Below are 14216 nucleotides of genomic sequence, written 5' to 3' on the forward strand. Positions count from 1 at the left end.
TCAACATTGAAGAAATTCAATGCATTATGCCACTCATAAGGACCACAAATATTTCAAATTAGAGGGAGGCGCGAAAGGTTGCATTGCAGAAATTAAAAGGTGAAAAGCAAAGGCAAAGGCAGTTATTTCAAGCAGCGGGAAGACCAATAATGCTACTGAAGCGACTTATAAAGTAGTTTATATACTCGGGGGAAAAAAGGGAAGCCATTTAGCGATGTAAAAATCGTAAAATATTGCATTGTCGAAGTTGTAGGGTGTTTAGATCCCGATAAGGTTTGAAAGTACAAACAACTGCCTCGTTCAAGGAAAACTATAACTGATCGGCAGCATGAATTAGCCCTCAACATAACAGAACAACTTCACGCAATGCTCCAAAAGGAAAATCTATATTATTCAATCACTTTGGATGAAACAGCTGATACTACTGACTCGGCACAGGTTTTATATTTAATTCGGGCCATAAAGGTAAATATTCTTTGCTACGAAGAGTAACTCGCTTTGGGCACTCTTATGGGTGGAGCACGAGGAATAAATTTCTTCAACAACTTTAAAGATAAATGTCGTGAAGTTGGACTGGATTTGTTTAATTTAGTGAGTGTATGTACAGACGGTGCACCTTCCATGACAGGAAAACGTGAAGGGTTTATTGCATAGATAAAAAAGGTATTATCAGATCCAGATGCTCTCATTTCTTTTCATCTCTGTGCTAAATCTATTATTTTAAGTGACACTTTGCCTTTATACATAGTCTTTATACGTAGTCCCCCCCATTTCAGGGCACCATAATGTTTGGGACACAGCAATGTCATTTAAATGAAAGTTGTCATGTTTAGTATTTTGTTGCATATCCTTTGCATGCAATGATGCTTGAAGTCTGCGATTCATGGACATCACCAGTTGCTGGGTGTCTTCTCTGGTGATGCTCTGCTAGGCCTGTATTGCAGCCATCTTTAGCTTATGCTGGTTTTGGGGGCTAGTCCCCTTCCGTTTTCTCTTCAGCATATAAAAGGCATGCTCAATTGGGGTCAGTTCGGGTGATTGACTTGGCCACTCAAGAATTGACCATTTCTTAGCTTTAAAAAACTCCTTTGTTGCTTTAGCAGTATGTTTGAGATCATTGTCTTGCTGTGAGTTTTGAGGCATTTGTTTGAACTTGAGCAGATTGGTTGTGTCTATATACTTCAGAATTCATTATGCTACTACCACCAGCAGTTAGAAACATAGAAACATAGAAAATAGGTGCAGGAGGCCATTCGGCCCTTCGAGCCAGCACCGCCATTCATTGTGCTCATGGCTGATCGTCCCCTATCAATAACCCGTGCCTGCCTTCTCCCCATATCCCTTGACTCCACTAGCCCCTAGAGCTCTATTTAACTCTCTCTTAAATCCATCCAGTGATTTGGCCGCATTGTGGCCGGGGAGGGAAGTAGCTTGGGTGGCCGCGAGCGGCCGTTCCTTGTCTTTCAATGTAGACAGTGAGGGGACCAGCTCAAGAACGGGTCAGCGGGCAGTGGATACAGGACAGCGGGCGGTGGAGCTTACTCCTGTGTCAGCGCGATCAGGGATCAATTGAGGTTACTCACGCTGACCCAGGAGTAAGTTCCACCGCCCGCTGACACGTGCTTGACCTGGTCCCCTCACTGTCCGGTCTACATTGAAAGACACGGATTGGGCAGTGAATACCATGCAGTGTCACCCAGCACAGCAAGTGGGACCATGTCCCGCTTCCGGCGGCAGTCGGAATTTAAGGATTTGCGGGAAGCGGCTGACATGAGTGAGGCCAGCGAGCGGCAGGTGAGAGATGTTCAGACAGAGAGCACTGCCAGAGGTGAGCGGGCCGGCAGAAGGCGCTGAGGTAAATTGAATTACTTTCTATTTTTGTTTTTTTGAGCGTGAGAAATTCTATGTCCCGCCAGCCTTCTTTCAAAATTTAGCAACTCAAACTGGGGGTGCGTCTTCGACGCAGGTGCGTCTTCATTGCCGGGAAATACAGAACTTTATTAAGAGATATGGCTTTTGAAGACTTTATAATAGTCGACTGACAGCTTACGGAGAAGAGAACAATCTGCGCATGCGTGGTTTAAGATTTTTTAAAAAGCCGACTGACTGCCTACCCTGAGTAATTACTCACGGCACGTGCCTGATGATTGGGTATTGCTGAATGGTACGCACAAGGTTCAGGAACACCTTGCGCAGGACGTTAAAAAGCATGGTGCATCGTGCAGAGGATAAAAGGTTACTACATAATGCCAGTTCCTAATACTTATGGGGATTGTTTGGTTGATTTTCCTTTTGAAGAGTTTGCTCTGTTGAAGATCAAATATATGCTGATGGACACAACGCTGTCGCATCATTATAATCCCAAAAAATGTTTCTACTCGGAACAGCAGAATCAATGAACCAAATGGTGCCTACCTGCGTCATAGTAATTACATGATTTTTCTCAAGTCAGTGACCATGAAATAGAATTCATCTGATTGACATTTATGACGTCTGAAGGAGTGAAAGGCAAAGTTACATGTCATTGTTCTTAAATATCAATTTATTGAATGTGAAGTTCCATTTCATTTTTATATTTAAAGTCATGATGCAAAATATATTAAAATCTTAATTTGCTTTTGCATGACAAACAGATTTACACACAAAAAAAGTTGAAATTAATTGAAGGTAACCCCAAGTCTAAGGGTAGGCTCATCATATCAACATATCTTTATTCACATTAGTATCTCAGTAGATTGAGCAAAATGAAGAAACTTAATTAATTCCTCCCAATGAACAATTCAATATAATCTTGGTTCTTTGTTCTGCACTGGCATCCCTTCCCTCTGGCTCTTACAATTCTCTAAATATTACTAGTTTTGAAGAAAAAGCAAAGGTTTCTCTGCAATGATGCTGCCTGATCTGCTGAATATTTACAGCATTTTATCTTTCCATTGCACATTTCCAGCAGGTACCATATTTTACTTCTGGCACATTCATGAATATTGTGCACCATAAACTCTTGAGGGCCACTGACATTGCAGAAAGTACAAATGACGTGTGGAAAAATGGCAAGCAGAATTATACTAAGTAAACCCAGTACAAGCTTGTAATTTACTGACCAAAAGTTATGGACCAAGTCATAAAACCAAGATTTTGTTTATATTCTGCAAGTCAACATTTCAGAAACTGTGCCCAACCAGGAGTATTCTTTGCTATGAAAGACAAATCTAGCTGCTGAACTCCGTGGATGCAGTCCATAGGGGGAAAAAATATTGACTCAGCTTTGTGGAATATGGCACTGATTAAAAGCACAGGCAAAATATGAACTCTGGAAAAATTATTCTAATTAGTCTCAGAATATAGAAATATAAATGTCTGAAATGTCTCACACAGGCAGTAATTTGGCACATTGTAACAAAGAATTAAATCCCTGAACTTTAAATGTTTTACTCTAGCTACCCTTGACAGAGTGAACGTTCCTCGAGGAAAATATATCGAGTCAATCTACTTAGCCATTGAACTGGAACACAAGTTGGAGAGAAGCCAACACCTAACGATGGGGGATCAGCAGGATAGAACTAACCAAGTGGAAGGAGAAAATGTGGATATGCGAAGACAATTCCTGATTTACGTGAATGGTCTCACTACTGAGGGGTAATGGAAAAGTGTGACTAGAATTTTAAATCTCCAACATGGGATCAAAGGTGGAAGGAATAAAAGAGAAAAGTTGAAGATTAAAATAATTTGATGATTAGGTCGATTAGCTCATAAAATGTTGGGTCTATCCACACATCAGCCAAGGAAATTGTCTACCATATGTCAAGGTAAATAAGGAAATATGCAAAATAGGTAAAAGACTCAGCATGACGCTTGAGGAGGGTTGTGGGTAATTACATGTTTTATATAGACTGACTTCATGGCAGCATTAGATAAGGTTTCTCAAGAGAAATCATGAGGAAAAGTACAAAAGTAGAATTATTATTTGCATAAATTGAATATCAACGTCATGGCTTTTTGAAAAATCGACTGTCAGTACTGAATACCTCCACTGTAACTTCACCACCAAAATGAAATGCAACTGAAAGATGTGGTCTTGTCAAACATTGCAGCTTGAGCATAACTTCCTCATGCTTACAGGCACTTGGTTCAGGTACATTGATATGATTTGTTCTGTTAGTTGATGCCCTAAAGCATCCAAATAAATTCAACATCAAAGTACAAGTCAAGTAAGGTTGAGTTTATTGAGCACAATAAATTATACGTGCAGTGGAAATCGTGCTTGCCACAGCAACAGACGCATATACAGTGCCCTCCATAATGTTTGGGGACAAAGACCCATCATTTATTTATTTGCCTCCGTACTCCACAATTTGAGATACGTAATTTTAAAAAATCACATCTGGTTAAAGCGCACATTGTCAGATTTTATTAAAGGATATTTTTATACATTTTGGTTTCACTATGTAGAAATTACAGCGGTGTTTATACGTAGTCCCCCCCATTTCAGGGCATCATAATGTTTGGGACACATGGCTTCACATGCGTTTGTAATTGCTTAGGTGTGTTTAAACGCCTCCTTAATGCAGGTATAAGAGAGCTCTCAGCGCCTAGTCTTTTCTCCAGTCTTTCCATCACCTTTGGAAACTTTTATTGCTGTTTATCAACATGAGGACCAAAGTTGTGCCAATGAAAATCAAATAAGCCATTATGAGACTGAGAAACAAGAATAAAACTGTTATCGAGACATCAGCCAAACCTTAGGCTTACCAAAATCAACTGTTTGGAACATCATTAAGAAGAAAGAGAGCGCTGGTGAACTTACTAATCGTAAAGCGACTGACAGGCCAAAGAAGACCTCCACAGCTGATGAGAGAAGAATTCTCTCTATAATAACGAAAAATCACCAAACACCTGTCCGACAGATCTGAAACGCTCTTCAGGTGTCAGGTGTGGATTTGTCGATGACCAATGTCTGCAGAAAACTTCATGAATAGAAATAGAGGCAACACTGCAAGAGGTTAGCTGCAAAAATAGGATGGCCAGGTTACAGTTTGCCAAGAATTACTTAAAAGAGCAACCACAGTTGGGGACTGGACTTTGTGCCTTCCCTCATAATGGGAACCATTGTGGGGGGATGTTCTTTATGTTTAAAACTCTTATTAATGTTATGTCTGTATTCCTTCTTTATGTGCTGCAAAATGGCAAGAAGCATTTCACTTCACTACACCTAGGTGTATGTGAATGTGACCAATAAAATACCTTTGATACCTTTGATACAGTTCTGGAAAATGGTCTTGTGGACAAATGAGACGAAGATTAACTTATATTAGAGTGATGGCAAGAGCAAAGTATGGAGGAGAGAAGGAACTGCCCAAGATCCAAAGCACACCATCTCATCTGTGAAACAGTGGTGGGGGTGTTATGGCCTGGGCATGTATGGCTGCTGAAGGTACTGGCTCACTTATCTTCCTTGATGATACATCTACTGATGCTAGTAGCATACTGAATTCTGATGTGTATAGACACATCCTATCTGCTCAAGTTCAAACAAATGCCTCAAAACTCATTGGTCGGCAGTTCATTCGACAGTAAGACAATAATCCCAAACATACTGCTAAAGCAACAAAGGAGTTTTTCAAAGCTAAATAATTGTTAACTCTTGAGTGGCCAAGTCAATCACCCGATCTGACCCCAATTGAGCATGCCTTTTATATGCTGAAGAGAAAACTGAAGGGAACTAGCCCCCAAAACAAGCATAAGCTAAAGATGGCTGCAATACAGGCCTGGCAGAGCATCACCAGAGAAGACACCCAGCAACTGGTGATGTCCATGAATCGCAGACTTCAAGCAGTCATTGCATGCGAAGGATATGCAACAAAATACTGAACATGACTAGTTTCATTTACATGACATTGCTGTGTCCCAAACATTATAGTGCCCTGAAATGGGGGGGGGGGGGTGAAATCAAAATGTATAAAAATGGCCTTTATTAAAATCTGATAATGCGTACTTAAACCACATGTGATTTTTTTCTATTACATATCTCAAATTGTATAATTGTAAATTGAGTAAATAGAGGCAAATAAATACATGATGGGTCTTTGTCCCAAACATTATGGAGGGCACTGTAGACTAGGGTAGGGACACAAAAACATAAATTATACATAAATCCTCCAAGACGGTAAAAATAAAAAGTGTGCAAAAGATGAATGCAAAATAACAATTAGAAAACAAGTCAATGACAGTGCAAGTGGTGTGGGAGATTGCAACCTTCACGTGGTCCACCCTGTTTCAACGAATGCAATCAACCTGGCGTGCACAATCCAATAAGATAAAATAGAACAAGTTGTCCTACAACCTTAGGTTGCGCATGCCATACGCAAGAAGAAGAGACAGTGCAAGTGGTGGTCCATGGTATTACATGGGGTAATTACATAGGATTCTAGGGGGCGCTGTCCTGTGCACGGCTGCCCAGCCAGCAGCTGTCTGTCTTTTCATCTTTTTATTTTATTTTAGTTAGTTAAAGTGTTTTGTTTGGAGGTCTAGACTTTTTTATGTGGGGGGGGAGGGGGAAACTACTTTTCAGGGTCCCTACCTGGTCGGAGAGGCAGCTTTTCTCCGGGCTGCAGCTTCGACCCGTCCTCGCGGCCTACCAGCAGGCCTGGAGCAGCGTTTCCTGTCGGGGACCGCCCAGAACCTCGGCTTCGGCGGCGGCACAGCTGGAGCGCTATCGCGGAGCGGGCGATGCCTTGCCCGGGTCGCCGCGCTGGAGCTCCGGTGAGCTGAAGATCGCTGAGGAAAACATCACGGAGCTGCGGGACTGTGGAGCGACCAGCTGCGGGCAGCGGCGCTGAACTTTACACCGGGAGTCTGGGATCTCTAGATGAGATCGCCAGTTGTGGAGCTCCAACCGGCGCGGCCTTGTTGGCTTCGGATGCCGCGGCCTCCAGTACGGAAGCGGCCGTTCCAGGGTTCCCAAGCCGCTGAGATGACTCTCCCAACGCCGGAGCAACATCACCCGCCGAGAACGGCCTGGAACATCGGGCCTCCGTAGAGGCAACTGTGGAGGCCTCAATAGGCCCGACTATGGGTGAACTGGGGTTGGGGGCTGGACTTTGTGCCTTCCCTCATAATGGGAACCATTGTGGGGGGATGTTCTTTATGTTTAAAACTCTTATTAATGTTATGTCTGTATTCCTTTTTTATGTGCTGCAAAATGGCAAGAAGCATTTCACTTCACTACACCTAGGTGTATGTGAATGTGACCAATAAAATACCTTTGATACATTGTCGAGGTAGGTTTAGGGTTGTGTACGTTGGTTCAAGAATATGATGGTTGAACAAAAATAGTTGTTTTCTGAAGCTGGTAGAGCGTAACTTCAAAGTTTTGTACCTTCTTGAGGTAACGCCTCATGTAGATGCTTTCAATTGCGGGGAGGACTGTTCCTGTGATGGACCAGGCTGCGCAAGCCACTCCCTTGTGTTTCTACACGTTGGAATTGCCTCATTAGACCATGATGCAACCAGTCAGGATACTTCCTACGGTGTATCTGTAGAAGTTTATTGAAGTATTCAGTGACATGCTGAATCGATTTAAACTTCTAACAAAATGAGGCCTACTTCATGATTACATCTCTGTGTCCAGGATAAATCATCTCAGTTGTACCCAGGAAATTGAAATTGCAAACTCTCTCCACTGATAACCCACGTATTAAAAACTGGCACATGGTCCCCGACTTCCCCTTTCTGAAGTCAATGATTAGTTCCTTGGTTTTGTTGACATTACACAAGTTGTTTGTGTTGTGGCACCTCTCAACCAAATTACAATAAAAAAGAATGGAAAAAGGCCCTTTAGCCCAACTTGTTCATACTGACCAAGATGCGCATCTAAGCTGGTCCCATTTGGCCAAGTTTGACCCATATCCTAAGTGTTCTATTTCTCTCCTGAACGCTGACTCGCCTGTAATTCGACCAAAGGTGGGGTCATCTGTGAATTTACAGCTGTGCTTAACCGCATATTCATGGGAATAGAGAGTAGAGCAGGGTGCTGAGCACGCAGTCTTAAGGTGCACCTGTGTGATGGTCAATGAGGAGCAGATTGTTATCAATCCGCACTGATTGTGATCTGCTCTTGAGGAAGTGTAGAAAGGTACGTACTGAGGCTTGGTGATGAGTTTGGAGGGGATAATTATGTTGAACGTAGTTGTAATTGATGATCAGCAGTCTGACAGGTATGTGCATTCTTGTTATCCAGAGGGAGAACAAGGAGGGAAGAGACGGAGACTAAGACTTTGCCTCCATCACAGTGAGGATGTGCTTGGTGAACTCACTGTGGCGGATGATTAATCTGTGTTTATGTTATGTTTTGTAATAATTGATTGTGTGTATGACTGCAGGCAACATAATTTTGTTGACTGTCTGTCTGTCTGTCTGTCTGTCTGTCTGTCTGTCTGTCTGTCTATCTATCTATCTATCTATCAATCATCCAGAGCAGAGTGGTGAGCCAGTGAAACAGCATATGTTGTTGACCTGTTATGGACATGGGCAAATTAAAGTGTTTCCTAGTTATTTCTGAGGCAGAAGTTCATTTTCACAATACCCAACCTTTTATTGCATTTCATTACAGGGGATGTGGGTACTTCCCAACAGCAATCATCAAGACAATTCACAATTCTCTTCTTGGACAAAAATACAATAGATGTCCACCAGATTCAAGCATCTTCCCAACTGTTATCAGTCTCTTGAATAGTCCTCTAATGCCACGGGTGTATTCCCAATCCCACAACCTACCTCATTGTGAACGTTGCTCTCTTTCTTTTATTTGCAACACCATATTTTGCAAGGTATGATTGAATTCAATTTTTACCTGGATAGCACACATAACAAAGTTTTCCACTGTATTTCACTATACGTGCCAATAGTAAACCAAAACTAATGCCCTTTTGAAGAAGGTAGTCACAAAATGTTGGAGTAACTCAGCGGGTGAGGCAACATCTATGGAGAGAAGGTATTGCCGATGTTTCGGGTCGAAACCCTTCTTCAGACTGATGAAGCAAGTGGAAGCATTAGAATGCAGAAGTGAGAAGTTGAAGATGTCCTTGAATACTCCACCAGTTGGTCTGCACAGGTATTTTGCACTTGGCTAATTACACCACCTGGACTGGACGCAATGCATGAATTCACCTCGTGAAAGATGCTCTGATATTGACCTCCGAGAGACTAAGATATCACAGAGTGATCAGGGAATGTGGGGGCTCGGGTAGCTGCGTCATTGTTCTCTCTTTCAAAGCATGCATAAAAGGTTCATCTGTAAGTGTTGCATCGTTGCCATTTATGCCACCTCATAGGAGGCGATTGCGTGCAAACCCTGCCACTGCTGACGTCTTTGTCTGCAACTCCAGCTTAGCCCAGATCGTCCCTTTGTGTTTGCAGTGACCTTTAGTTGGTCATTCCTTAGATATTTGTATGTCTTGATTGCCAGTCCTAAACACCACAGTTCTAGCATTCAGTAGATTAAGAATTTCTTGGTTCATCTTGGGTTTCTGGCTGCGGAAGACTTGAAATGTTTTGTTGCAACGCACTCGTTCCACGCATTTCTTTATGAAGTCAGTGACGACTGTGACACATTCATTCCAAGTCTGCTGACAAATCTTTGAACATGGCTCAGTCTACCAATTCGAAGCAGTTCCATAACTGCTCCTCTGCCTCCCCCGACCAGTTATTTTTTAACTTACTGTTGAATTGTAACCACCTTTAATGGTCCTTTTTGGTATGAAGTATCACACCAAATTAATCCATCTACTTCACCCTAGTCATTCTGTCAAAATAGGCTCCTTGGATTCAACTGCCTCTTTAGTTTGATATCGTCTGAAAATTAATGGCTTTTTTATGACTTGCTCAATTCAAGTTGTTGATGAAAATTAATTGCAGCAGGCACCTCAACGACAATCTGTACTGCTTCATCAATTTTGCAAACAAGAATAAAGGAACATTCAAAGTACAATGCGTTTGCTTTTAAAATCCTGGTGATCACATGATACAACAATTGAACAGTTGATTTATTGAGGTAACATTTATTAAGTGGTCCACAACAAATCTCGGCACAAGACGAAAACCTCTGATGGTAGGAAGCTGAGAACCAAAATCACCTATTCCTTCAATAATGCTCCACTTATTCACTATTTGATATAATTTATTTGTTTCTAATCCACTTCAAATTTTAACTTGCATCTCTATAAACTCAAATATACTTTCATGTAGAATGTTGACAAAAGGCCACCAAGTCAAGGAATTTCAAATTCTATTATCTAAAAGATATTTGGCTCTTACTGTTTTAATCCCATAGCAATTCTTTTGAGGTTATCACGATTCAGATTGTTGTACTGCAAATATTCCTCAAATTTCCATCTATAACCAATTTCATTTTGTTTCCTAAAACATATCAATCTTAGAATCATAGAATGTTACAGCAGAGGTAGCCTTTGGCTCATCACTCAATAGTGATGTGCTATAATTTAATATATCAGCTATTTTCCCCCACATTTCAGATCAATGTTTTTTATATTAAAAGACGACTTCTCCCAGGTGAATTTGTAGGAATGCCTGGTTACTGACTCTCCCACTGTGGTAGAGTTTCTCCCTATCTACTCTTTGGGATATCTGAAATAGGTTTCTTCATCTCAATCAACCCAAAACCATATCCTTGATTGAAGCTCTTTATTTTAAACATCTCTATCAGGTCACAGCAACATTTTTTGCTCCACAGACAATTCTGCCTTCTCAACTGTGTCCATGTTTTTCAAGACCCTCTTGTTCCATTATCCATTCCAATAAATCATTATGCACAGATATAGCACAAGATTCCAAATGAGGCTGAGCATGTGATACCTTTATCTTTACTATCTTCAGTGCACATATTCTGAAAAATGGCATAATCTTAACGTGTCTAACTCACATTTGTAGCTATTTGATTCAAATCAATGAAAAGGCTTCACAAAGTTCTTATCTCTCTCACTGGTTCTGGCTAGATACCGCCCACGCACATTTTTTATCCAACGGCTCCCTGAGTAACTGAATATATGAAAACCCCTACCTATTACACCCCAATAATTATTTTGAAGCATGGAAATAAATTGTCAGTTGGCATATTTTACACTCTCAGTTATGAATTTTACCAGATATTAAACATAAAGTATCTTTTTACCTTACAAGACCTGTAGATGGCTCCTTTAACGAAATTGTTAATTTATTCAGGCACACACTTTTGCAGTCTATACGTTATTTGGCTTGAATGTCTAGAATTATTTCTTTGAAGTTATTCTATGTCCTTTATTAAACTGTTGTTGAGCAATCCCTTCTCTTTGAATTTTTTTTTTTTAGCATTTCGTATTTCTCAAGTTTTTAATGCTACACACTTGACTTGCACGATCATAAATCCACAAATTCCATTAGATTCTTTTCATGGCCCTAACTACTTGAAATACTGCTTTTGATATTTTGTGAACCTGAACACATAAGTCTATGTACGCTTAGACATTACCTGCTGTTCCACACTTCATCATATCAGGCAGGTGCTGAACCACACCTTGGCCTTTTTCATTTCAGCAATCTGCAACAATAGGGCTTTCAAAGAAGTATAATGTCCCAAGATACCTCAGATGAAGGCAATCAGGCAAAAAATCTAACATTAAGTAAAAGCCTGCTTAGTATATGTGGCTAAATGCTTAATGAATTGCAGAACAAAAGTACCATTGAAAATGAACTATTAGAAGTCTCAGAACGCTTTAAAACTGGACAAATCCCCAGGGCCCGAGATATATGTGAGACAAGCGAAGACATTGCTCCGTTTCTGACAGAAATGTTCAAATCTTTGCCAGCCACAGTCAAATAACTGGAGAATGGATAATGTGGTACCTTAGAAGGACAGCAGGGACAGGCCATAATTATGTCAATTAATCTAAACTCAGTACGAGGAAAGTTACTGGGGAGAAAAAAAAATCAGAGAATCACAATTAACAAATTTGGAGATACTGGAATTAAATCAATAAAAGTTAACATGGCATTGCAATGGCCAATTCATGTCTAAGTAATTGGCTCCATATTTTTAGGTTATTAGGATAAGCAAAGTGCAGTTGATGTTTTCTTCATTATTTTCAATGGCCTTTGACAAGTCCCCTGTGGGACAAATTGTCCAAAAAAATCAAGATCATGGGATTGATGAACAGGTGCCAAATTGAATCTGAACTTAGCTTGGTCTTTAGAGGCAGAGGGTGAAGGTAATATCTATTTCTGCTATTGGGTGTCTATGATCGGCGATGTAGTGTAGGAATCAGTGTTGGTACCCTACTGATTGTTATATCCATTAATGATCTAGATATGAATGTAGGAAATATGATTAATAAGCTTGTGAATGACAGGAAAATCAGTGATGGTGTTGAAGAGGAGAAACTTCAGCAACATGACAATATCAATGAGTTTGTAAGATAGCCGAGAAACATCAGAAGCGATTTAATCCTAGAAAAACTAAAGATGCTGTATTTGTGAGGATGAATAAGGCTGGGATATACAGAATGATAAATGATAGGACCCTAGTTCAAGGATCCCTGAAGACAGCAAAGATATAGATACCTCAGTTAAATGTGATATGTTAAATGACAAAAATGTAGATAGGTTGGTCCGTAAGTTTGCCGACAATCCGAAATAAATGGAGTTGTGACAGTGAGGAAGGCTATCAAAAGATCCAGCAGGTTATAGATCTGTTACAGATAATGGTTGGAGAAATGGCAGATAAAGATTATCCAGCCAAGTGTGATGTTGTGCAGTTTGGAGGTCAAATGTAAAGGAAAGTATACAGTAATTGACAGGATCCTTACCAGCATTGATTTACAGGGGGATTTGGGGGTCGAAATTAACTGAAAATAGCAACACAGGTAGAAAGAGTGGTAAAGGAGTACGATACACTTATCTTGATGGGTTGGGGCATCGAGTATAAAAGTAAGGAAGTCATATTGCAGATTTATGAAAAAGCCAAGGGACCATGAACATGTCTTCATCAGCGGGATAGCAGTGAGGAGAGTCAACAGCTTTAAATTATAAATTGACACAATTCTTAAATATTATACACAAATAGCTCAAAGTTAACAGCATTATTTCAAGCTCAAAAATTCTAATCCCACCTGACAAATGGCCTATCTCCCAAAATTCAATGCACAAACTGTCTGGTCTATTGGATTTACACAGAAGCAACACCACAGCTATCAAAGGACAACAACGTTTTTTTAAAAGTCAGAAATTAAATATTACGATCACATCTGCATACAAACTGTTCACAATGTACAGTGTATTCTTAAGCCAATGAACCGTTAGTTACGTCAGTTACAAACCTGATATTGATAACTTCTGAACCACTGCTTTAGGTCCCAGTCCCATAGGATCATCTGTAAAATATAAAATAAATTGCTATTAACAGATTATTGATGGACAATATTTAAATCACTTAGAACAATTTAACAGTAAAGTGATTTATCTTATTTTGATATGTTGCGTTCACTTGCACGTGGCCATGATAGAAAGCATTTTCAACTTAGACTGACAAGAACTGAAGACAGCAGGACTGAGGAAGAGGCGGAGGTGGGAGGTGAGAAGGGGGGGGAGAGAGAAGGGGGGGGGAGATGAAGAAGGGGGGAGAGACAGAAAGAGAAGGGGGGGGGGCGACGAGAGAAGGCGGGGGGGGGAGAGAGAAGGGGGAGGTAGGAGAGAGGGGGGTGGGAGAGAGGGGGGGGGAGAGAGGGGTGGGAGCGAAGGGGGGGGCGAGAAGGGGGGGGGAGAGGGGGGGGGAGAGGGGGGGGGGAGAGGGTGGGGGGAGGGAGAGCGGGGGAGATGAGAGAGGGGCAGCGGAGAGAGGCGGGGGGGGGAGAGAGGGGGGAGGAGCGAGGGGGGGGAGGAGAGAGGGGGGGAGTAGGGAGAGAGGGGGGGAGGAGAGAGGGGGGGAGGAGAGAGGGGGGGAGGAGAGAGGGGGGAGGGAGGAGAGAGGGGGGGGAGGAGAGAGCGGGAGGGGAGAGGAGAGAGAGGGGGGAGGAGAGAGGGGGGGGAAGGAGAGAGGGGGGGGAGGAGAGAGAGGGGGGGAGGAGAGAGGGGGGGGAGGAGAGAGGGGGGGGAGGAGAGAGGGGGGAGGAGAGAGGGGGGGGGAAGAGAGGGGGGGGAGAGAGGGGGGGGGAGAGAGGGGGGGGAGAGAG

The 14216-nt window shown here is 41.8% G+C and overlaps 1 protein-coding gene across 2 annotated transcripts in view; it reads right to left on the reverse strand.

Annotated features, from left to right (window-relative positions):
- pde3b (phosphodiesterase 3B) overlaps window positions 1-14216 on the reverse strand; it is a 138729-nt gene that overhangs the window by 47224 nt on the left and 77289 nt on the right. For both annotated transcript variants that reach the window (XM_033038502.1, XM_033038501.1), the window contains exon 2: window positions 13365-13418. In XM_033038502.1, coding sequence (XP_032894393.1) covers window positions 13365-13418 — 54 coding nt within the window. The remainder of the gene's footprint in view (window positions 1-13364; window positions 13419-14216) is intronic.

The sequence above is a fragment of the Amblyraja radiata genome, chromosome 20 (assembly GCF_010909765.2).
Source record: "Amblyraja radiata isolate CabotCenter1 chromosome 20, sAmbRad1.1.pri, whole genome shotgun sequence".
Lineage (NCBI taxonomy): Eukaryota > Metazoa > Chordata > Chondrichthyes > Rajiformes > Rajidae > Amblyraja > Amblyraja radiata.